Raw genomic sequence first — 25,561 nt, forward strand, 5'->3', positions numbered from 1 at the left:
TGGATAAAGCTCCATGAAGAGGAATGAGACCTTTTGCCTGGAAAAAGAGCTCTCCTTAGAACTTAAACCAGCTGGTTGTGATCATCTTTTCTCTTCTTGGTGCTTTTACTTCAGGTGGGAAGCAAGGCAAGTTCATATGCATTTCAGGCTGTAAGACCTCAAACAAGTATGTCCTCCTTGAACCAGCTAAGGAACTGTATGAGTTCTCAGGCTGTTTAGTCTCCCTTCAATTTTCTTTCCCCAGACGACCCGAGCTGGATGAGCAACATGCTAAGGTCATGCATTACAGGGAAAAATGATTGGTTTGACATTCAATATACAGACTGTAAAGCTCTCCCACTTTTTTTAATGGACACTGCATAATGCTATAAAGATTTCTCCTTGGTTCCAAACACATCAGAGTATCCCACTAGCACACAGAAAGTTTAGTGTACAGAGAAAAATTGCTCTCTCTTGCAAATATTTTCTTTATTTGTTAATAAGAAGCAAATGCAAAAGGACTTGTTTGTTGCCACAGAATAAAGTTTGAAGTCACAAAAAAACCCCTCACCCCAGAACTCCTGGAAACTGGTTTGCATTTCACAGAAAGCACACGATTTTCACACAGATCACTTTGCATATCAACAACGTCAGGTGTTAGAAGGTGTTAAGCACATACAGTAGTTCAAAGCACAGTAGAAGAGTAAAGATGATGAACCCATACAAAACCAGGGAGAAACTATCCTTAAGAAAGGCTGCAACTCCCCTGCAAAAAAAATACAGTAATAAAGTAATACCTTCCTCAAATACTAAGTGCTGCCTATGCTCTTTTACCAGAAACTCCTGTTTTCTGCTCAAGCCTGGGCTGCAACTAGATGTGGGTCACACAGTGTGCTCATGTGGGCTCACGTAGTCTTCAACTATGAACAATAACAATGAAAGGCTAGCGTAAGCAGCGTCAGTAACACTGCTGATCATCAACATCACCATTAAACATTGTATGATCCCAATAAACCGGGATTTTAAACACAGCATATCATCTCAAAACAACAGAGAACCTTTATGAATCTGGAACAAATTTTTTTAAATAAATACAGTAGATATTCTCTCTATTATTATGCTCTGCATAAGAGGAAGCCATAGCAAGTAATGACAGAGGACTAGGGGAAAAAGTGCTGGCATTAGTGAAGCCAAGAGGCTCAGATTGAGTCGATGGCTGTCACTGCTTACTGGAGATGGACTTCCTTCCAGAAAATTTAAAGATGTTATCCACAGTATTATTTTGGTTATTTTGTGCTTACTAGCAATGCAAAGAAGTAAAGCCAGTTACGTATCAACTATACCTTTCTTGAGGATAATTAATTTAAGCAATGTATTACAACAGACTCGGGGGGGGGGGGGAAGGATACACTACGTACGTACATTTTCTGTTTAACTAGAAGCAGAAGCACAGATGTGATCTAATCAAACGCCACCTACTGTAGCAATTCAGAAGTCAGCATCTATTCAGTTATCCAACATGTATACGTAGGTTTGATATTAATATGCATCATTGCAAGTAAACTGAAATTAGTGGAAGATCTCATAGATCTCAAAATATTCCTTCTTTGCTACTATATGCATTTCAAACTCAAGAGACCTATGAAATGTTAGTATTTCAGAAATTCAACTAGTCATACTGTAGGTAACGTGAAAAGGCCTGGAATCTGTATAGAAACATACCATACCACACAACAGTTAAATGACAAGATTTGTTAATTGCTGGCATTTTAAGGGCAATTACTGAAGAAGCAGCATGCACAGAAGTGTGTTTGTTCTAGGCAAAAACACAGACATGTCAACAACACTGTGCAAAAGACAACACAGATCATGAAAATAGCTTGCTTCTTGACAGCATTTTACATGACATTCTTAAAGACCCATCTACCAATCCCACATTAAACGTAACATGAAGGAAAGACGGTTTTCCCTCAGCAGCATTGTACAGTACCTCTATAGTTCAGAGAAGGTTCAGACTGAGTTTTTGATGGAGGAACTGGAAAAGGCAGGCAATGAAAGGACAAGAGAAGACATATTAAAGTTCTAATATTGCCTCATAAGCCGCAATATTAATTCATTACTCCTAGTATTTGTTTTCCTAAGCATTACAGAAAAAAATGTTGACCGACAACAGACATGCATCGCTGCTACTGGAAGCAGTTTAGCTGCATTTGTATTCATTCCCAACTCACTTGTGAAGTGGCTTCAACTGCAAAATTGAATTATGTAAGCAGGTGGCAGCAGAGCTTGTCTTTTAGTAATCCTTCAGCACTTGGTATTTCTGTTTCAGGGAAGGAGAGAATGACGAGCACGAAGTTTTTCTAGAACCAGCTCTTAGAAGCAGAGCCTATGCTTTCAGCACCTCTGATGCCTTACTCGTTAGTGGGAATTATTTTTAAAAATCTGTCTGTTCTGATAACTAAGCAGACTGGACGTCCACTCAATGCACAATTCATAGACCAACTACTACTGAAACCAATGGGATTATTCCTCTTGGAGATTACAAATGAGAAGCAGGAATTTGCTGAAACAAAGGAAATCTTGTAAATTTTATCTGTGTTTACCAGTTTTCTCCTCAGACACCAAAGTGCAAAGTAGGAGGAAGGCAAAAAAGGCTGAAATATGCTCAGGATCAGGGGGATTTTATCATAATGAAAGGTATGCTGAAAGGTTAAAAAAAGAATAAAATATTAAAAAAAAATGATGCAGAGAGCAGCACATTATGAAGTGTTACATAATTTGCTGCTGTAAACCCTGCCCTAAGTAAACTCTTGATTTTGACTGTTCAGGCTACAACCAGATCTGAGGACCAATACTGCACCAGTATATACACCATCACTTTCATTTTAAAGGAAAAGAGTTTAAGGAAGGTTTAGGCTAACTACTCTATAAATTGTCCCTGAAGTATGCTGAATGAGTCCTGCTGAATAGTCTGTATGTTCAATATGTTGCTCCAAAATGGTTAGCTTAATTACAGTAAACGTCTTAAAAAAACAAACAAACACAAATTTGAGTTATGATATGTTGTCAGTCACTTTCTTGAGCATCCTAACAATTCAAAGGAAAAGAGACATTTAGTTTATTTAAAAGTCTAAGCTCATTGAAATTTGATTCACACAGAGGTAGAACTGTCACTTACCAGAGGAGTTTGAAAGAAGAGACAGAACGTCAACATAAATAAGTAACTGTATAAATAAAAAATAAGCCTGCTTCTCAGCACCTACAAGACTGACGTTATCTAAAGAATAAATAAGGACATTTACTGTGCTGGAAGTGATACCGATTGAGACAAACTGCAGGAGACAATTTTAATGAATATCACTTTCTGACCTCAAAGGAAGTAGCGCTTGTCAATGTGTGTTTTTAAAGCAGGTGTATTTTAAAGCACATCACATAAATATGCTATTTGAATAAACAATCAGGCTGATAAAACACAAGCTCAAGAAGCTGCCGCTACAATATCATCTGCAACAACAGAAAGTGAGGGTGAATAAACAAGACAACAAAATTTTAAATACAAATACCTCTTAGCTCCTCTTCACTAAACCATCAATAACTTCACTCTTTGAAGGAAGCGCCTCTGAACCTATCCACAGTCTGTTTGTCATAAGCCCTGGTCTGTCGCCTCTGCCTCTCAGCTTTCGCAGCTGCCATGACTATGGCATGTCTCTTCTCTCTTTCTCTCCAACCCACAGCACGGGCAGGTGACAGGCTCTGCCTGGACAAGGCCCCCGTGTTACGCACACCTGTACTGACAGCAGCTCCAGGAGGTTGCAAAGCTCCTCCTTCTGCCCTCCCCAGGCCAAACTGTGCCCTGCCAGGGGCCAGCCCAGCCTGGCACAGGGCCCGAGAGCAGCCAGGGACGGCTGGGCACGCTGCTGTCCTGGCTGCTGCTCTGGGCACGGCTCACTGAACAAACGCACGCTGCTCTCCCACTGAGATGTCACTCTTCTGTTTCAAGCGGGCCCCAAAGCAACAAGAGTACAGATTCTTTTTAGTTGCCCATAATACTGTTGGCACATCATCTAACCGTGCAGTGACCGCTTTCAATCTCAGCTCACCTCTTTTTCTGTCCCAGGCATACAGCTCCTTTATTCCCAGCTCCTCCAAGGACTTGGTAAGCTCCAGCTCCTCCCCAGTGATGCCATCTCGCAAAAGAACAACGTGCTCTTGACTGACTTCACACTTCTCACAAATGGCTGGGATGATGCTGTGAAGAGGCACCTCTGGACTGACTCGAACCACAGCCTTCTGTGTCTTCAAGTAGTTCACTACCAGCCTCACAGATTTCTGCAAAACAAACACAAACTCTCAGCCTTCCCTCCATGATGGATAGGCTCTCTTACAATGAGAAAGGCATTGAGGATTTCCATATTGTCTTGACTCCTCCTAGGCAAACTTACCCCACATGCATACTATTGCAAAAATATTATTTAAAAAAAAAAACCAAAAACAACTAATTCCAGAACTCCCCTGTCACTAAGGAGATATTCACAAGAACAGGCAAATAAGGAAAAGGAATCAGAGGCAGCTGTAATTTGTGAATGTTTACAAGTAGCACTCTGAATGGCGTGACAGTGTAATTAGCTATACTGATTCTGAATAATAAAAATTTCAGAAAACATATTTGGAAAATGGCTACTTCTGAATCTACACAATACTGTGAAATACATTTATTAATGATCAGTCTTCTCCCATATCTCCAATAAAGATGGCAAAAAAATACCACCCAAAACCCTACCTACCTCCACACAATCCCACAACCCTCATTTCAGCCACCACTGCAAATTTCAATCACCCCAGCCTTCAGTCAAGGGTCTCTGTAAGAACAGATTTCCATCCATCCGACAACATGCAACAGAACATTTTGTCTAAACGCTGGAGTCCAGACTGGCATCCGCCAGTCTGCATGCAAATCAGTTAAGCTAGTAAAGCAGGTTATAGTCAATCTCAAGCCTCTCCCAGCTGGTCTGAAGATGCAAAGAGTGGAAGAACTTCTTGAAATCGTAGGAATGAAATGATGTTTCATGGCACCATTTTAGCCCTACAGAGTACCGACCTCAGGGACCCTTGGCAGAGGTCGCTTTGTCTTCTCTTCGGGAACCTTCTCTTTCAGAAGTACTGTCTGTACGTCCAAGGCTCCTATCAAAGTGTTTGGCTTGTAACTCAGAGGTTGTTGTGTTCCTGAAGACTTCAGTTCAAGACTATGTTGGGATGGATTTAAGCGATACTGGCTGCATAAATCAACCAACAGATCCATCACAGCTTTACTGCAGGGAAGAAGACATTTGCCATTAGCATGAGAAAAAACAGCTGCTAAAAAAATTACTTCCGTTTTAATATGGGAGAAAAAAGACAATACAAGCTGTGGATGTGTCACTAGTTAACCATCTTTGGGAGGGAACAGTGCTAATGCTTTGAAATGCTAAACAGACCAGATAAAATGTTAGGAATTAAATATATTTGCACTTCAGTGTGTGTTTGTGAGCTGGCAATTAACTGTTCACTAAGAGGCAGACAACAGTGCCAATAATAGCACTAACAAACATAAGCCAAGAGTGGACAAAGTGCATCTCATCTGTGAAATCCATACATTAAATTCTCCAATTCAAACCCAGTTCTTTAACATGAAGAAAAGATATAAATAAATGATGCACTCATAGTACAACAAACTCTACCTAGGTTTGAACCATCACAGAATGCAATTCAAACTGGAGCATTTAAATCTGAAACAAAAGGTTGAGAGGACTTTTTTTTCTAGCTTACAACTTTTGAGTTTCTCTCCCCTTCCTACCAACCCATTTGACACCAGCAATATTTCCAAGTACAAGAGATTCCTTCCATATTTCTTTTGGTGAGGTTTAAACCAGTGTAAAACCAAGTTTCAAGTATTTGCATAACCAAGAACTCTTACTGCAGATGTGATTCTTAAACCATGAGGTTAAAAGAGTCAGTCACTACCCGTCTCTTATACCATGCCTCTGCATGGAGGTACTCCCTTTTGTGTCAGTAACTCAACATTCACTGGAGCTTGATACTGCCTAACGCAGCAGGTATGAACTAAGTTCCTCCACACCCCAGAAATTCTCCTCTACCAAGGTACTGAAGGGTTCTTTTTTTTTTCAGCCTTCTTCCCTAAAATTCCATCCAGAACCTGAGAAAACAGGTTTATTAAAACTGGTTATGTTTCTATGAAACCGTGAAAAGTTCTGGTTTCATAAACCAATATCTGTCATCAACAAAACAATGGAAGTTGAAAAAAATTACCAGCCCTACCTGAAGCCTGTCATATACATGAGATAATTTTCTTCTAGCAGAAGTGAAAATAAGTGCATAGACAGCGTATTTGCCAAAGGAATTGGCACCTCTTCTAATATGTAAACTGTAAAACTGTATACAGACTCAAAATACAAGCAAATTCAAAGAAAATAAAATCCTTCACAGTTAATTAGCTACCACTATTACATCTGTAGCTCAAGAACTGCCCTTCGAGTGAAAGCTGTCGGCATTTGGGACACTGCTCTGTGAGCGGGTGCCCACCATCCTTCTATGTATATGTTGTTGGCCAACAACTGCTCAAAAAGTTGGTGAAGAACCCTGGAGAGCTAATGGCAGAGAAAGACAACAAAAATGAAAAACAAGAATGATCCCTTATTAAGAGGCGAAAGACTAAAACATATGTAGATGACAGCTCTTCCCATGCAAGGGATGATAAAGGACCTTCTTTCAAGTAACCTATTTCAAGTTTAACCGAGTTACTCAGTGTGAGCTGAAAAAGTGTTAAGTGTGGAAAATTTGAAATAGATGATCGCATTTAAAAGAGAAGAACACAGCGAGAAGATGATGACTAAAGATCAAACAAGGAAAACAGATGTCATTAATATGTACGGGAGGCTTCGGAAAAATAGAGCAGTGTGGTAACTTCTAACAGAGAGCATACAAACAGAAACATGTAGTATCTAAATTGAAACTATATCAGGTCATTTCAAGATGACTTATTCTGGCACTGTCCTCAAGTTGCAAATGTCTGTATTTCAGAACCATGTTTAATTCATATGTAACATGCCACAAACCAACAGAAACATTTACACCTACTAAGTCCAAACCATAGGAGAACCCCACCTACACTGATATTTACATGAGTATTCATTATGCTGTGCAGCAGTGAGCATTTAACAAAGTGTCAGTCCACCTGATACAGATCTCAGCTTGTCTGTTTACAGACATACTTCTTTTAAAGTTAAATTTGCATGTTTTTTTTTCCCTTCAGCCTTATTACTACTGTTTCAGAGAAAAGCAAATAACCTGGCAGAACCGCAATAGGTGGTGTTCTACATGCCAGACACTTCTATTTAAAGTGGAACGCTAATATATTTCTGTAATGCATAACATTGTGATAATTCATTTGAATTTGGACAGTTATCTTACCTCATGTAAACTACTTCATTAAAAACACTTTAAAAAAAAAGAGTATTTGAAAAAGCATTTAAAAATATCGTTTGTCAAAAGAACAGTTTATGATTCCATGCACCTTCCACTGAAATTATGGAATATGTTCAGCAGCAACAGTACCACAATTGTAACAAGATTAGAATCCACACCAGCCATTTGAGAAAATAAGTTGCAGACAATCATGCAAGTTGAACAAATTTGTCCAGACAATGGATAATTTAAAAATCCAGCCAAATTAGAGTTCATCTTTTTGTTGATTACAGAGCAGGTGTGTGTTAAATGTAACACTTAAAGTCTGCAACATCCTATCCTGAGTCATACTGCTCACAATACACAACTGTTCCATAAAAAGCATCCCCAGGCTTCATCTGCACCATTCAGGAGTACAAATTAAGCAATATCTCTGAAGCTTTTGAAACAACTTCAAAGTTAATAGTATTCTCTTCCCAAAATATAAATTTGGGAAAATAATTTCCACGAAACTTAAAGAAAAAAAGAAAGAAAGAAAAAAGAGTGGAATTTTTCAAACAAAATTCATGTGTTTCCAGAGAAGTAACAGAGCTGGGAAGTCCTTGCAATAAAGCTATTCTGATCAGATTTCAATTTCACCAACTCGAAAAATTTTCCTTCTAAACTGTAATACAGTTCAGCTTGATATTAAATGGGAATTTTTTTTCAAGTAACTCCACATATACACCACACACAGAAAAAAAAACGCAGTGGGAGAATGGTACTGAGCCATCTACTAATCTAAACCAACTTTCTTGCTAACCTTGGGTGGAATATGGCTCTTGGAAGATGCAAAGAGTGAATCCTTCCTTTGCTTCCATCTCGTTACAGACATATCTGCACTTTATTTTAACCTGCTTTTGAGACCTGGTAGACAGCATGCTCTATTTTGAAATTCAGGCAGATTTGATCATAAAGGAAATAGTGTGGCCAGCAGATCTAGGAAGTGATCAGCCCCCTGTACTCAGCACCGGTGAGGCCGAACCTCAAATACTGTTTTCGGTTTTGAGCTTTTCCAACGTAAATGATTCTATGATTAAGTCTAAAGCTGAAATGAAGAAGTTAAATGTCTCCTGCCTTCCCAACTACTCAGCTAAGAAACACATTACTTACTTATTTTAATAACATGTTGCTGAAATTTTGAGTGGAGAAACCAAACACTAAGTGAACAGATACCAAACAGTAATGACTGATAAGCAAATACTGGAGCACAGAAATTAAACTGGAGGATGAACCCAATGTAAGATTCAGATAAGATGGTCCTGTCTCTGTCCTGATATTCTATTACTAAGCTGTTTGACATTTACCACCACTTCTGGCCAGTAAAGAATAACTATTTTGTCAGCAATATTTATCAGGCTGAAGTCCTGATTGAATTTGAGCATGTCAAACCGTGTGTCCTGTTGTTCACCCGTAAAATGCAGCAAATACGTCTACTGTTTAAGAGGCAGAGAACAATGGAGTTGGTTTAGGTGTGGCTTGACCTAATCTCATTGGATCACAGCAAAATCCATTTTAAAACACAGCCTGGTACATCTGGGAAATAAACGTTTAGGATAAAGTTGTACTCTATCAAATGACATTGACTTCCCTATTACTTTCTAGTTTCAAGCTACAAATGTCCATAAAAAAATCTCAAAATGGAGTAAAGAATCTTCTTTCTTATGGTCAATGTCAAACACACATTAGGAATCTAAAGGGACAATTGACTGGAAAAGAAAAACAGTAGTGAAGGGGGGGGTGACCTGAAGTCTCTGACACTTTCACTATTTGCATTTAAAACATAAAATAGCATTAGTCATTATTATTTTCTCATGTTCCAAAGCACAGCAGGCACTTCATGAAAAGATTATAAGTTTTCCTAGACAACCAGAAGTACAGGAAGCACGTTAAACCAATATTCACCAATGCTTTCTATTTATTTTCTTATTTTGCTTATGTTTATTTGGCTCTTATTTTCCATAATTGGGCAAGTCCACAGAACAAACATCAAGATGATACACAAGAAGAGGCAGAGAACTGGGTTGCTGCCTGTAAGTAACAATCCCTACGGTGACAGAGCCAGAGAGACAAGTAGGAAGTCACATTTAGGTACAAGGAAACATTTTTTCACCACAAGGATGGTCAATCCCTGGAACAGGGGTACCGAGAGGTTCAGAAACCTTCTCCCTGGAGGTATTCAAACTTGCCTGGAGACAGCCTTGAGGAACGTGCTCTTGAGAGACCTGCACTGAGCTGTGAGTTACAGCAGGTGAGGTCCAGTGACCCCTTCCAATATAAATTATTCTGCAAATAATTCTAGTAAGATTTTTTTTTTTAAAGCGTACATTGAACTACTGTAGTTTTGACCTGATCCCTATTTAGAATTTAGTTAAGATCATTTTTAACCCTTTTGCTGTATGTGTACTGTTCATCTTCTTCTAAGAACACCTCTTTCATGTTTCACCGACCTGGCCTGATTTCACACCTTCAGTCTTTCTTGAGACATCGTTCCGTACGTCGAGCTATAAGCCCACAATTAATATCACTTAAGTCTCTTTCACCGAGAATTATGTGAGAATATTCTTTCTGTGATGACATCAGCTTTATGCTCCATATAATGCATACTCTGTACTGAGCTCAGTCCTCCAGTAACTGCAGAATGGGACTACAGCTTCAGCTAGTTTATTATTTGTTCTAGTATCCTGCTCTCTGTGCATCACATGGATGAGACAATTCGTGTAACATGTCAGACAACAGCATGAGCAACAACTGCCCAGTCTACTCTTCTGCATGTTGGACATCCATGTGCTGACAACTCCAAACCAAATATCATTTAGCTTTAAACATCCTCATTTTTCCGCATTATACTTCAGATACTACTGACTTCTCAAGATGCTGACACTAAACGTCTGTATTTGTGTTAATTGGGAAGTCCACCTCAGTGTCACACAGTGTGAATGGAGACAGAGGTATGATCCCTTTACTTACAGGTTACCCATTAGAAGTATTACCTGTGAGAAACACATTCGGAAAAAGTTTCTGTTAAATCTTATGAGATTTTCACCTTATTTTCTTTCTAAATATCTAGCCATCGCTTCTGCCAGGCCTACAGTTTGTGTGGATCTGCTATAGATCTATATGCATAAAATGTGTAAGTGGCCAGTGCAACATATTTTATAATTCTTTTCGGGGGCAGAAGGCTAACAGTTTTTCATTAATATTTTACATGTTTTACAGTAGAGTTCACAGGGACCAATTATTTTTTAAAAAAACCAACCTGTTTTTTAATCCTATTCTTAGGGACTTAACTGTCCTAAAATCTGCAATATGTATTTCCAAAATCTAGAATAAATTGTGTGTTACAAGATGGCAATAAACTCTTAAAGAGAGACTGTCAGCTTGAGTTAACTCTTCTAAATAAATCTGCCTAAAATTTCCATATTCCAATAAAATATCTTTAAATAGCAGACACTTTCTTTTTTTCTTGAACTATCTTTCACGAGAATTTAATGAGAATTTTCTGCCTTCTTGCTGATATTTATAGGAACTTTCTTTATAGAGAACAAAGTAAAATTAACAACATGCTGCTTTGCTTACATACAATGAACAATTTGAAAGAGATAACTTTGACTTTTAACTTGGTTCATTTATAATAACCTTAAGTGATAATAATTAACTACAGTAGTTGTATTTTCAAACATCCTCTAGTGTACTTCATGGCTCTGTGAACTGCTTTTCTGAAATTACAGAATCATTTTTCATTACGATGATGCCCAGGGCAAGGTTTTGCAAATTTTTTTGCAACAGAAAAACTATTTCCCCAGGGTACCAAGAAGCAGATTTTGCAGAATGCAGTTTTAATGATGGCAACAAAAATACTGAAGATTTATTGCAGTATAAACAACAGCAGAATTTGTCGCAAATGTCCTTCCATGATATCACCACAGATAAAAAGGGTGAACAGGGAAAAGAATTTATCATCTGCATTGGCTCTCATACTTGTTTCAAACTAAATGAAACACATTCTTTTTTCATCCAGTATCTTCATCATTAAATGTTTACCTCTGAGTATCACTGTACTTTTGTAGCTGTCCAGTTTACAATGTAAAAACAATGCAAAAAGACAAAAAAACCTGGTCTTTCACCCAAACCTGGAGACTTAAGACAGTCCATCCCCTAAAAATTTCAGATGCTTTTGACTTTTTTTTTCTTTTATTCCACATCCCTAAAAATGTAACCAGTGTTAACGTACAGAAAATTTCATCTTTCAGTGGTTAGAAAGAACAGCAGCACACAGGAGGTCTGTTCATAGAGTGATGCCACTGCAATACAGGGCTCATTAGAGGGTATGCTTTTCTTATTTCATAACTTGTTAGGATGATTTACTCCCCTCCTCAGTTTCCATCATCTTCCACCTCCCACAGCTGGCTATCAGTGCCTGCTATTCGTCACCAACTCTCCACTCCAAGTGCTCAAGACAGTGCTGAGAGAGAACACCTATTACCTACGTCAGGCACTGGTGAAACTCAGATGAGCAGATTAGCACAAGCAGGAATTTAATTGCTGCCTAACTCAGGGGCCTAGACCTGTGATGCAGCCAATGGAGAGAACTGGGCACCTTCACTGAACTATTAAGAGAACATTTTGGTTGATTAGAGTGCTTAACATAGACAACGTAAATAACCCGACAAACGTCTAAGGTTTAATTTTCAACATTTCTTTCAGGTTTCAATCCCCAAACTAAGGACACTAACAATAAAAATACTCAGCCTCAGTGTACATGATAGCAATGGTAGTGATAAACACCTGCGTGAGAGCCAGAAAGTTTACTGTATCGGGATTTTTCATTTGTTCTCTGCTCCTGTAACTTGTATGTTCTTCAAAAGGTCTCATTAAAACACCACTCTTGCAGTGCTCTTGGAGCGTTTGTTTTGGGGTGGGATTTTTTAAGGAAAAGAAAATCTTTTCTAGCTGCATGGCAATTATGTATCTCTCCATACAAAATGCTACATGAAGATTAGCCTCTTGTTGGCTCCCAGATGGCTTGCATTTGCCAATGAAATATCAGCTTTCTTTGGGATCTAAGGGCCAGTGAGTTTCATGCCCTATTCTACTTTCCAGGCCCCTGTTCTTGTCTTTCTCTCATTAAGCCCAAATCTCCCTATAAAAACTTGGTCACTAAACATATAATTTGAGAGTTCTGATAAGCACTGCTTTCCTTTAAAACCTTTAACACCGCTCTGGCTTTGGTTCTGACCCACACAAGTTCCACTAGTCTCCTGAGAGTGAATAAGCGAACACTAATTTCTACAAGAAACCACTTCCACAAGAAGACACTACGAGCTGCTGTACGCATCCTCCTCAAAATACACTAACAGCCATCAAAATACACTAACAGACAAACTGTCAAAATAGACTAATATATGACCAAGAAGAGTAGTTTTACAGGAATGCAGACTAACTACTGCAAACTCCAAATGTAAAATAAGCACATCAACAGGCATCTACATATCATGGTCTAGTGGGAGGTGTCCCTGCCCATGGCAGGGGGGTTGGAACTAGATGATCTCTAAGGTCCCTTCCAACCCAAACCATTCTATGATTTTATGATCCTCCTAATGTGGTACTACCACTTTCTAAGGTTTCTTGACTGCCGCCAACCACACCATGGTTTGGTACAGTTTCATCATAGTATTGAAGACATTGTTAAAACTCTTCCAAGTTCTTTCTTAGAGTAATGAGTTTCTCTCTTTCAAAACAGTTCTTGCAGAGATATTGAGGAGAAGGAAGAGCTCCCATGGTGAAGAAAATTATTCTCAAAACTGCCTTTTCAATACAATTTGTCCTTGATTGTACCCAGTGACAAGGAGAACCTCTCTCGCTCTTCCCGTGGAAAAAACAATAAGCTTTTATATAGAAAAGGCTTCTTTCTATATAAGGCTTCTATTTCTTCTAGAAAATACCAGCAGATGCTTTGCTGTCTACACAGTTACAATGTATTTGATGTCTACACAATCACAATGTATTTGTGAAGGCAGGATCTCTACACGTGATGAATCATTCATCTTCTGAGCTTGCTTCTTGGCATGACTCCAGACAGGCACACTGTCAGGATTGCTGTATGCCAGCAGCACCTACTTCCACTACACCAAAACCCCTCTGTACTACGAGATGTGATACAATCTAAGACTAGCCCTGTGACACTACATAGAAGAGATGGATCGATACACATTCTGAGGGTGATCCATGGGGAAAACAGTGACACAATAGCTGCTAAATCCTTCCTGCCCCAGCAGAAAGGGTCTTTTATACATGGTTTTCAGGACTCTCTGGTACAACAGCTGCCTAAAATGCAGAGAGAAGCTTGTCAGAGAAATCCCATCAACTCAGAAAGGGAGACATTAGTATCAGCAAGTATTCCACTGGGAATGGAGAGCTCCAGAAAGCAGGAGCTAATCAAAGCCTTACCTTCCTTGTACTGTGCTCTTCTGCTCCACCCCGCTGGGTAAAATGACTGTGAAGTCCACCGATCTGTTTATCATGTTCTCCTTCATGCTCACAAGGCTCTGATCAGAAGTTACAGCTGTCTCTGCAGGTGACTTTTCCTCACTGTGAATTCTACTTATTGCAGAAGGTTGATTTGGTGGAGGAGGAGCACGAGCTTTCATTCTTCTCCTTGAGAAATAAAGGCAAGAAGAAAATTAATAATTTCTTGCGAGCGAAGTATAAACATGTTAATAAGAAAAGATGTTCTTCCAGCCATAATCTCAGATTGTTCTAAAAATTTCCTCCAATGCAAACCATTTTTGTTTATCATGAAACTTTTCAATGGAGTTGCATTTTATTTTTATCTCCCCCCTAAAAACATGCTAACTTATTAGATGATGCACTCACTCTCACTCCTGCTGTTTGCTTTCCACGCCCCAGGGGATGAATCAGTTCCATAATTAGGATATGAAATAATCATTATTTTATCAAGTATGAAGCATGCTTTTATGAAGAGTGAAACAGAAATGTTGGCTCCAGTCCAGATCTGACTCAAGAAAGAGTTGTATTTAGGTAAACGAACATTTCCTCCAAGTCAGCATGGCAGGAGCGGAGGCAGGGTGAGATTTCATTCAGCTGTATTTGGGTTCCGCAGTATTACTCGAGATACTGTCTCTTCCTCTGCTCTGAGTAAGTAGTATTAAACTTGGCTCATCATACTTCACAGGGAAGCACCATGAAAAGGTCAACCATGAATGATACCACTTCTTACCATGCAACGCTAAGAGACTATGTCTCTTTGAAAGCACCCTGAAGAGAACTCATTCTTCAGTAGAAGGCTATGCTCCATAGCTGACATACAGAAAAGCTGCACCAACTTGCACCACACAAGCAGTGTACTTTACAGAGATATAAAACCACCACAAACTCAAAGTTTACTTCATTGGCAAGCTGCCAGACAGATAAGCAACATATGTGCGCTGTTAAACTTCTGAATAGCTGGCCTCATACCAAGCACACGTCTAAGAGGATTAATTCTCATGATTAATATCCCAGTGACCTCTTCTGACTAGATTTATGCCTAGTTTAAGTCAGATTTTAGTGTAACAGATGGAAAAAGCGGTGAAATATTTACTAAGAAATTATTACCCAGGCTTACTGCCTGAATTTTTTAATTTGACTGGTTTTAGGGTGCAGGAAGAGAAGAGATTATGATTCTACACATCATTTTCACCCTGCGAACAACATAAACAGAGGTCCAGAAGTGAAAAGCACAGAAAAAGCACTCTAACACTTAAAAGCCTGCAAAGCTTAATGGTTGAATCAGCCAAGGGCAAAACTGTGTTCAGGGAAAAAAAAAATAATTAAAAAACTGAACCGGACTAATACCAAACCAAACTTTCTTTAATTAGAGACACTGTGTATTCTCATGGATAAAAAGACTAAACATACAGTTTTGGTTACCAATGTAAGCTCCTGGCAGAGGAAAAAGTAAGAGCTACATCACATCACAAAAAAGAAGAGTTCAGAAACAATCCAAATCCTCTACATTTTTTAATCAGTATTTGCATTTGACTGACAATTTCTATGACATGTCTCCAATTGCAAAAATATCACTACACTACTCTGAAAATGCACATTTCAGTAAGACCACTGCAGGACACTATAAAATTAGTGGTGATGCAGATACTTCATTTCATTTCCTGTGCGTATAACAAATAGCATTCTCTACAAATACACAGGGAGAGCTCCTGCCATGTTTATTAGCATACAGCAATTTCTCTTCCATGGGAAATTTCCCACAAACACTCCCTTTTTATCCTATATACACCCAACGAGTCATGCAGTCATCAGTCACCAACTTGCAGCTCCTACACTCACCATGGAGGTGATGATAAAAAGTTCAAGGTTTTATTGTCTGTCAAACTACCTTGACTTTCTTTATGTCCATGAACCAAACTCTTAATTTATTTACTTGTCTATAAAAGATAAAAAAAAGAAATTGGGATTAATCTTCTGCTCAGATCTCGTCACATTTGGCTACAGTTGTTATTTGTAAGCAGGTGGTGAGAGACATGGGAATTTTGCATAAATTCAGATCACACCAACGTAGCTTTACAATCACGTGGTGCAACATTTAAGGATATCAGATCAATTTACAAATGATGTAATTCTTGCCCTCCATAACGTCAGCTGCATCAATATAAGTAGCTACAGAGATTCACATCAACTTGTTTTTTAAAACAAGCTTTTATTTTGATTTTTTAAAGCTTGTCCTACAATGTAGGGGACAATCTCCAATACAAAATACCAGAGGGAGTGGGAAGAAAAGAAGCAAGCAAGTGTCATGAGCCTAGCAGAACTATTTTTTTTTTAAATTATGATTTACCTGGACTTGTAAATTCCAGATCTCACAGGGAGCAGAGAAGAAATAAAACAATAAAACAAGAAAATAAAATAAACATGAAACTGAAACCAGCTGAAACTAAAGAGACTTGAAACTTCAGGGGAGAAGTGAAGAACGACTGAGTTTTGAAGCTGATGAAGGAGGTGGAAGTAAATTGGGAGCGTGCTGCACACGTTTGTTCCCTAGAATAACATAAAGCTGCATCTGGTTTTCTGAAGGAACAGACAAAGTCAGACACCTTTAATACCAATTTATAGCTCCAAAATGGGAGTGCATGTTTTATTTGGTCACTTTTTAAGTACTCTTTACAGCCAATTCTGCAGTTACAGACATTTTACAACACTGCGTGGGGTGTGTGTGTGTGTGTGTGTCAGGAAATCAGGCATCATACCAGCAAAAGCATCAGCTATACATTGACTAGTGATGTTCACTTTACCTCCATGAAATGCAAAACAAGGTCAGGACCTTTTAGATACTACAGTCCTCCTCTTCTTTTGCAGAGAAAGGACAGTGCAGGTCTGTTTCTTTCAGAGACACCAGAGAAAGGAAAAGGGAAAACATTCCCGCTACAGTCTCTCTAACCTAGCAACAGTTCAGGTGACCTCATACGAACTTTTCCACAACAGGGACTACACACTCTCCTGAAACACTGCGACTGCTTTAAATGCCTGGGTTTCAACATTTTCCAAATGACACATTTTTAAACTACTTCAGTGGAAGCAGATCCCTTTAAAATTCACATTTGTACAACCGATATGTGGCACAGATTTGCATTGCCTCGCCAACTTTCTGAAACATCTCAGTAGCAGAAAGTAGCTCCATGAACCGCAGAACAAAATCCACAGCTCTAGCTCTACCTTGGACCTGCACAATCAGCTGCTTTTTGAAGGGCTCCAGCAGCTGCAGTCAGAAGGTACTGAGAAGCCTGTTAATACTATTAACAGAAAAAGAATTCAGCTTTCTCTGTCAGAGCTACAATGGTTATAAAGGACAACACAAAAGCACTTCATAATAAAAGCCTTTTTGTTTCCCCACTAAAATAATGCACAGAGACAGTGTATGATTTAAAAGGCTGGTTTAAGCCACGGGTACTTTCCATGCTATAAACACAGCATGCTACAAAAAAGTTGCATACTGTTCTTTAGTATCAGCTAAATTCAAACTAAATTTAGCTAAACTGCAATTTTTTTTTGCCACAAGCATCTTTCACTGTGTTCAGTACTCAGATATTCGTTGAGCCCCCCTACCCCTAGTGTGCGGATGAAATTACAAGCAGGAACGCTTCAAACCCATGATTCACTCACAGTTACATGAATGCTGTGATCCAGCCCTTGATAAGGAGACAGACTAAAGCAGCTGATTTTAATACACAAGCGTACTGTGCTTTTTTACCAAGGCTTGAAATAGTCCACCTCACTACTGTAAACAGAAAAAATTTATATAGGCATGGAATAATTAGGCAGAATACATAAATAACCTACCAGCACTGTTCTCAGTAACAGCATCAGGCTTCCCAGAACGGAAAAGGAAAAACAAGCAGCAAACGGACCAACAAGACGAGCACTTCTGCAGTACAGCGCACAGAACAAATGCAACAGAAACAAAGAAAAGTTTCGCCACACTAAAAACTTCAAGACAAGGTAACGCAAGCCCTTTGGACCTACACTTTATTAATATGTAACTACCAAGCAATAGGATGCAACCTGGACTTTACATCCTATGCTGAAAAAGCATGATCTCTGTTTCAAATAGAAGTGGTTCTGGGAGCTCTGCCCTCATGGCAATGCTACGGAGAGATTGTCGGTCTTCAGGTAAGATCTAACACCAACAGAAAAAATAAAAATGGAGGGATCCTACACATTTCCTCCATGCCCAAGAAAATCTGGAACCCCCTCTGCCCTGTAAGGCAAAAGCAACTTATCAAGTACTGGGCACACTTCACCCCATGGATATCAGCAGGAATTTGGCAAGAGCTCCATACTACACCTGTTCGTAGAATCTCATCCTTTCTATGCCAATTCTCTAACCATTCATTAAAAAAAAAAAACACCAAACCCAAAACAAACCAAAAAAAAACCCCCAAAAAACCCCCAAAAACAAAACACAAAAAAAATCCCAACAACAACAAACTCCAACCAAACCAAACCTAAAAAACAACCAGCCCTCAACATAGCAGAACTATGGCAACATTCATTTTTGATATAGTGAACAACTAGCACAGGACCTCTAACCCAGTCGAGCCAATTTGCAATCTTGTCAATGCACAAGGCTGGAACAGTTGCAGAGGGTTTCTCTGTGACATTCGTTTGCACCCCATCTCATAATTAGGAGGACTAAACCAACGTGAGAGTGCTCAGCGATGAGGGCAGTACGCAAACACAGGGTCTCCTAGGTGGAAAACAGGAGGCAATGAAGTAAATGTTCTCCACTTTCAGGTGATTGCACTCCTACAAGTCTTTTGAGGGGAAATCTATGTACATCGCCATTTGAGGAAAAAAAGCAGATGAGTACCTTCTGGCTCTCTCTCTCTCTGGTAACTTGCACAGCAAAGCTAGAAACCCAGCCCTGAGGCACACCTCATACTCCAAACTATCAAGATGCAAACAACATGGCAGAAGTCACTCCTGCCTAGTGATCTAGCCCATGAAGCAGATATCCTTCAGAGAACATTCCTCTTTTCATTGATTGTGGCAAAGCAAAAAAAAAAAAAAAAAAAACGAAAAAAAACCAAAAAAACAAAACAAAAAAACAAAACAAAACAAAAAAAAACCACCCACACCAAAAAAACCCAACAAACAAAAAACAACCCCAGATCACAGGCTGGAAAAAGAAACTCACTATAACAGAACTAATAGCATGCCAAGTTTCCTCTTCATAAGTAAAATCCTTCCAGCTTCTCAACGCAGCAGCTCAGAAAAATTATAACACATCACAAATGTAAAAGAAATACAAACAGATAAGCATCAACATAAAGTCACCTCAAGAATTCTGAAAATGGAAAACAGAAGTTAAACAAATCCCACAGAGATGGAGAAAGGAAACGAGGAGAACGTGATAATGTCCATAACTACTAGGCAGGAGTTCATCCAGACAGCTTCACACTGTAAACTAGAGCTCCATTCCACTTTACCATCCAAAATACTTAAAATAACCAACTAAACTGAGCTTTTGTTCTGCTCTTTATTTGGAGGGAGAGGACGGAGAATAAGAAAAAAAATAAATCAAGAACATTCTAAAGTTTATGTAATCTATCACAGGCAAAATATACTGATTCATTGTAAGTATGTGCAACACAGGTAACTTACACCTTTAAATGTCTCACACGTAGTAAGTTACAGGTCTAAAATATACTACTCTCACAGTAACTTATTTCCAGTATCATTTTACAACATTTCCTAACACTTCTAATATTACACTTGTAAACAGCCGAAATCTTCAGCATACACTAAGATCTTTTCAAGCATTTATTTGATTTTCATATTACTTTTAAAAGATCATCCCTTGACAGGATCACGCTGACAGACATGATGAAAATTATTCCCTTGTGGGCATGATAAAGTCACTCAAAATAGGCAAGAAAAAATAATTTGTTTTTGGCAAAGAAATGAAAGTTACTTAATTATATTTTTGATCTTACATTTGATTCTACTGATGAGAAACCCTACAGCTTTACACATTTTAAAAATAAAATTTTAATGTCAGAAAGAAAAGAAAAAAAAAAAAAGAAGTCCAGAAGCAAACTGAATGAGAGCATTTGTAGAAGGGGAAACAGGGATGGAAGTATACGACCATGATTGCCCAAGGATGAAAGAAAAGAAAAATAAACAGAAGTCAAGGTGAGACAATACAGGCTAATGGAAGTAGTTCCTAACGTTATATCTCTCATTTCAATAGGACTCACTGTTATAAAACTTGCTATCAGGGACATCTCCCCAGATCTGACCCATTTCATGGGAGGCCGAGATGCGACCCAACACACGGCACAGACCTGGCCACTCGGCTGCTTGTGAAGCATTGCCCAGCTACCAAACTAGAGAAAACTGGCTTCCGTCTGGCCAGGACTCGGACTCCTGCACTGACACTACGTAGCTGAATTATTGAGAGCTCATCCTCTGGCAGGAATGCCAAATGATTTGTTAGCCTATGGCGGGTATGCTCAAATACACTTTTTTTATACATTACCCACGGTTTTGATTAAGAGTGCATTACCTTCCAATAAAAGCCTAACCCTCATTCTAGTCACTGAGGCTCTCCCTCAAGATCCGGTACAAAGCAGATCCCATATCAGTTTCGTGACAAGACCCGTTGTTTTTTAGGGCCCGAAGAAGCCAGAAGCACACTAACCTGATTTCCTGTAGTCCACGGGCCATGCAATTCACCTCACTCATACTTCAGAGAGCCCTCACTTACACTGAAAGCAAGGACAGAGCTGTACGTGGGGGAGGCTTTAACTGATCAAGGAATAACGCTGCAACCTACAAACACTTCTACACCTATTAACCACAGTAGCACTAGAGAGCCTAACAGATCTACCTGTATCAGTTCCCAAAACAAAATAAAACACAAGCCCTAGCGAAAACCTTTTAAAAAGCAGCCAAATCCCAGGATTTGGGTAGATGCCTGCTGCTATTAATGAAAACACCGCCTGAATAAGCACTGCAAGATCTGGCCTAATAGCTCTATCACAGGACTTTTGAGATACCACCCACATGTTCCGTGTGTGGCAAAGACCACACTAAGAGCTGGTGCCATCGTGTGCAACTCCATCAGGTTGCACATAAAGTAAAGAGGAATGAAATGGGAGAGCAGCTAATGTTATGTAATTATTTGCCTCATCTGCTGAAACACATGATAACAGAAGTCTTTTGTGGTTAAAGGCAAGAAAGCATAGGTGAGTTACTCTACTTTGGAATGTTAAATTCCTGCAATCTAAACTCCAGTACTATCACATCTCTGAGTCAGAGATACAGCAACAGTTTTAACTCTTCACCTTGGAAGATGTGATCAAAACAAAACCCCACTAAGAATTCATACTGGAGGTTGGGTTAACAAACCTCACCTTTAAAAAAAATATGGTCTAGAAAAGCGAAAGTAGAAAAATAGCACGCTCCGTAGGGATGGTGAAACCTTGCTCCTTTCACAATGACATCTGCCACAGGAGAAGACTCAGATGAACCAAAACAGTGATAAAGGCAATACATATTTAGGCTTTAGGACACATTTAGTCTCATTCCACTCCAAGCAGACATAATAATGATAATAAGAAAGAAAACACTAGGGGAAACATCATGTTGCTCATGCTCATCTGAAATGCTATCCAGTTCCGTCACCTGTGACTAAATCAGGCATTTTACTGATGCTTAAGCACAATGGCACTGGTTGGGGGGGGGGGGGGGGGCGGGAAAGGTGTAAAGGTGTCCATGCTAACATCCCAAACATACTTAGAGAGAATAACCCTGCTGCCAGGGCACTCTGTTCTGCTCTCAGTGCTCCGAAATCTTCACTGAGGTGTTTTAAGGATGCTCAGCTTAGCAGACAGGTGGCTACAACCATGCAGACTGCCGCTGCACATAGAGTTCCCTGCAGATGGAAAATCCTGTGGCTGAACTGCGAAAACCACAAGGTTAAAATATCATTAACTGGTGAGACAACTAGCGAGATTTCTTAGCCCTATTCATGAAGTTATAGTCAGGTTCATGTTGGCTAACTGGATTCTTACTAACCGTGCTCACCTGTGGGAAAACACTGGCATGAAAACAAAGCCAAGACTATTTCTAAGCAGGCTGGAATCACTGCTGGCATTGTGTCCTCTGCATGTTGTGGGCAAACACGCACCCTTTAAATGCACTTACTCTCCTACCCATCAGCTGTGTTTTTGTGAGGACACTACAGCTCTCACTGTGGCACCTGTCTGTGCCTGGTGCCACAACTCCATGCTGCACTCTCTAGTAATGCTCTTAGGTCTGGAAACATAACTTATTAGTTGGAATAGGTTTTATTAACACACAATAATTACATTAGTCTTCCTCATGTTTACTAATAGCAAACCACGAAAGCAATGAGAAGATAATTTGTTTCTAGAGGGGTCAATGACTAAAGATATGATTACGCAAGCCTGAAGCTAGCCCAGAAATATTCGTGCCGTATGGTATGTCCCCTGAAGTTATAGGTGCTGTACATATTTCAGTGTGGTTGTCCTTTCTTAATCGCTTATCAACAACCACTTTCAATAGGGCTATTTAAATAAACAGATATAAAAGTTTATTGCTTAGCGACACTGATTTATAAACTCTCCTGTGGTGACTTGCACCGTCTATTACGATGTAACTTCAAGGTGCATTTGCACTGTATTACTGAGCAAATGTATCCCAGACTCTGTTCTATTTTTGTGCCCACAGACTTTTTAACCTCACTACCACCTACTGAGAATCACTCTCTAGAGGCTTGAAGATTGTAGATTAAGGCCCTACTGCAGTAAAGTGCTTGCTTTATTGTCGGTTTACAAGGGACACAGAAGATGGAACAGTTTTGAAAGAATCAGAGAAAAACAACATATACAGCCAGTGAAATTCTAATGTGATCTACTGTGCTGGCTAATTCCTAGTTTTATAATAGGCTTAAAAGCTAGTGGGCATTTCAGTGGAAAACCGCTGACATTACTACAGAATAATATTCCTACCAATACCTGCTTCAACAAGAAAGAGCTTTAAAACTGTGTTCATCTGATATGCAGATACAGAAGAATTATGCTTAGAATGATTACCTGCTTAAATAAGTGCAGCTATGGCAAACATTAACACGCGTAAGTGTGAGCTGACAGATCATCATTTCTCCTTCAATGAGAATTCTCCAGAAGTATGCTACCAAAGTTCATTTCGCCCATTCACCCTTACACAAACAGATCCCACAAAAAAGGTGAGCAAAGGTAGTTAAGGAAACATTTGCAGAATTAAACCTATGTCATTCCACCTACCTTCTTGACAACGGTTTTAATTCATCTGTCTGCAACTGGTGGCAAGATCACAGTTACTTCAGAAAACCTACACACCCTAATGTACCAAGGAAGAGTGCCGAGACAAAGTTAAAGGGTGTGGACCAGAGTAAAGACACATCTTGGCTCAGTTCGAGTATCCCTTACATCCAAAAGGACTTCCCAAAACACCAGAAATACATATTTTTAGGTGGAAATTAAATTAAATTAATCAATAGCAGCTAACTTTATGTCTTCACAGGCTGCAGGCCAGAAGGAATCTGCTTTTTCTGAAACCTAGAGTTAATCTCTTAAACTAGATGGTCCCAGGCAGGAGAGACACAAAGCACAGTAGGCAAGCCTCCTGAAGCCATTTATTTTCCAGCAGCACTGAACTCTCCTAAAAGAGGGAAAGCCTCTGTGCTTCCTCTCAAGTTTATTTGTCCTTGGAGAAGCACTTCTGATCTTTTCACAGCTGACCTTACATCAAATTTCTGGGGGCGGGGAAGGGAAGGCTGCATCCAAGTCCAGCGCCCGCTGTTCCTATATATTCATAAGTCCAGAGCTGCTGATGCACTGGAGGGCAAACAAGGAGACACAATTTACTTACTTTGTATTGCCCAATCTAGCACACCAATGGAATGAATGTACCCCCTTTATTCATTTACAGAAGCAGCCAACACCAGAACTACAGGGCTCACAAGCTTCTCTTTAGAGCTAGAAAAAAATCCCCTAAAAGATCTTAACGATGTATTTTTGTGAGATATAGTTAATGTTCACTTGCTGAGAAGTGGAGTCAGAGATGCCAGGACATTCCTTACTCTCTTAATCATCTTCTTAATTAGCATTTATAATTCAGTCTTCATTCATACTCCATCACACAGTAAGAAATCACGTACATCAGTATATTAATAAAAGTTAATGAAGCAAATACGCAGTGTCAATGAGATAAAGAAATACCCAATTTCTACACAACAGTCTTGACTGTTGTCAGACGCCGTATTTATGGGACGTTACAGGTGCTTTTATCAGGAAATCCCACTGCTTCAGGTGATTTTCTGTGTATTTACATGGTGCGGATTTGCTTAATAAAACTTCTTATGAGAACTGCATATATTTTGCTTTCACTTTTAAGAAATTAGAAATTCTGTTCTTTCTAGATGACATAGGAATCAAGTACTTCTTAGTTTAAATTGAAATTCAAGTATTTCCATTTATTAAAAGCAAATCTTAAACTTAATTGTAAAGTAATAAACCCTACTCCAACTCTACGCTGGCACTGAGACCTACATTAATGCAAAAACAGAAAGTCTGATGAAAAAGAAAATTGCCAACGTTAACACAGAAAAATACACTTACAACACCAAACAGCTGATTAGTAGGAGTCTGAAATTTGATCTTGATTTATCAAGTAAGAACAGAAATGTTTTAATGATTTTTAAATGTTAGCAAAACCCATTTATCTAGTTAGTTTCCATTTAAAATTCTGTTTAATGTATCCTGTAGGCACATGTGGTACTTAACGGATTTTAAATCTCACAAAACAAAAAAGGATGTGGTATCAACTAAGCACTTAACAGCCTCATGCAGTACAAACTAGAGCATACTATGAAGAAAATCTTGATAAATCAGGCATGTCAACACGCCCAGTCAGTATCAAAAAAGAGAGGAAGCAGCCAAATACCCTCCCGCTTTATCACACACATTCAAATCAGGGACAATTATTCTGGGCATTTTACTGATGGGTGGCACTGGCTCAGGACACAGGAGACAGACAAGAGTCTGGGCCATTATGGACTTTACAGAGTAAAACCAAGAGCCTGCATCATCCCCATCAGCAGACTGGAAGCCATGGCAATGGCGTTCATAGTATAAATGAGAAAACATTACCAAGAGAGCAAAGGTATCTACCTCTTAGCAGCTTTAAATGCTACTCAGAGATAATCCAATGCAAACACGCTTCGGGCTGCTCTGTAAGTCCTGATGGGGCATCACAGCAGTGACAGCAAGATTGTGTAGACATGCCTGAGCCAGCTGCAAACTCAGCAGAGCCTACAAAATCCACACAAGAAGCAGGGCATATTATAACCTTATAACATGAACTGCCATAGTTACACTAGAAATGGCAAAAGGCACACATCCCCCAAATGCAAGCACCAAAACCCCTGATAACTTAGAGCTGGTCTTTTAACCAAGAGAAAAGATTTCTGTCTCCTTGTCAAAAACAAAGAAACAGC

At 39.3% G+C, this 25,561-nt stretch overlaps 1 protein-coding gene across 11 annotated transcripts in view; it reads right to left on the reverse strand.

Moving 5' to 3' along the window:
* COBL (cordon-bleu WH2 repeat protein) overlaps nt 1–25,561 on the reverse strand; it is a 164,113-nt gene that overhangs the window by 106,475 nt on the left and 32,077 nt on the right. For 8 of the 11 annotated variants that reach the window (XM_063326237.1, XM_063326238.1, XM_063326240.1 and 5 more), the window contains exons 2-5: nt 13,930–14,136; nt 5,078–5,288; nt 4,080–4,308; nt 1,970–2,014 (exon numbers count right to left, since the gene is read on the reverse strand). In XM_063326237.1, the coding sequence (XP_063182307.1) occupies nt 1,970–2,014; nt 4,080–4,308; nt 5,078–5,288; nt 13,930–14,136 (692 nt within the window). Of the gene's footprint in view, nt 1–1,969; nt 2,015–4,079; nt 4,309–5,077; nt 5,289–13,929; nt 14,137–17,835; nt 17,972–25,561 lie in introns of those variants that run through there. The other 3 variants (XM_063326247.1, XM_063326241.1, XM_063326243.1) reach the window with 2 other exon arrangements.

This window comes from Chroicocephalus ridibundus, chromosome 2 (assembly GCF_963924245.1).
Source record: "Chroicocephalus ridibundus chromosome 2, bChrRid1.1, whole genome shotgun sequence".
Lineage (NCBI taxonomy): Eukaryota > Metazoa > Chordata > Aves > Charadriiformes > Laridae > Chroicocephalus > Chroicocephalus ridibundus.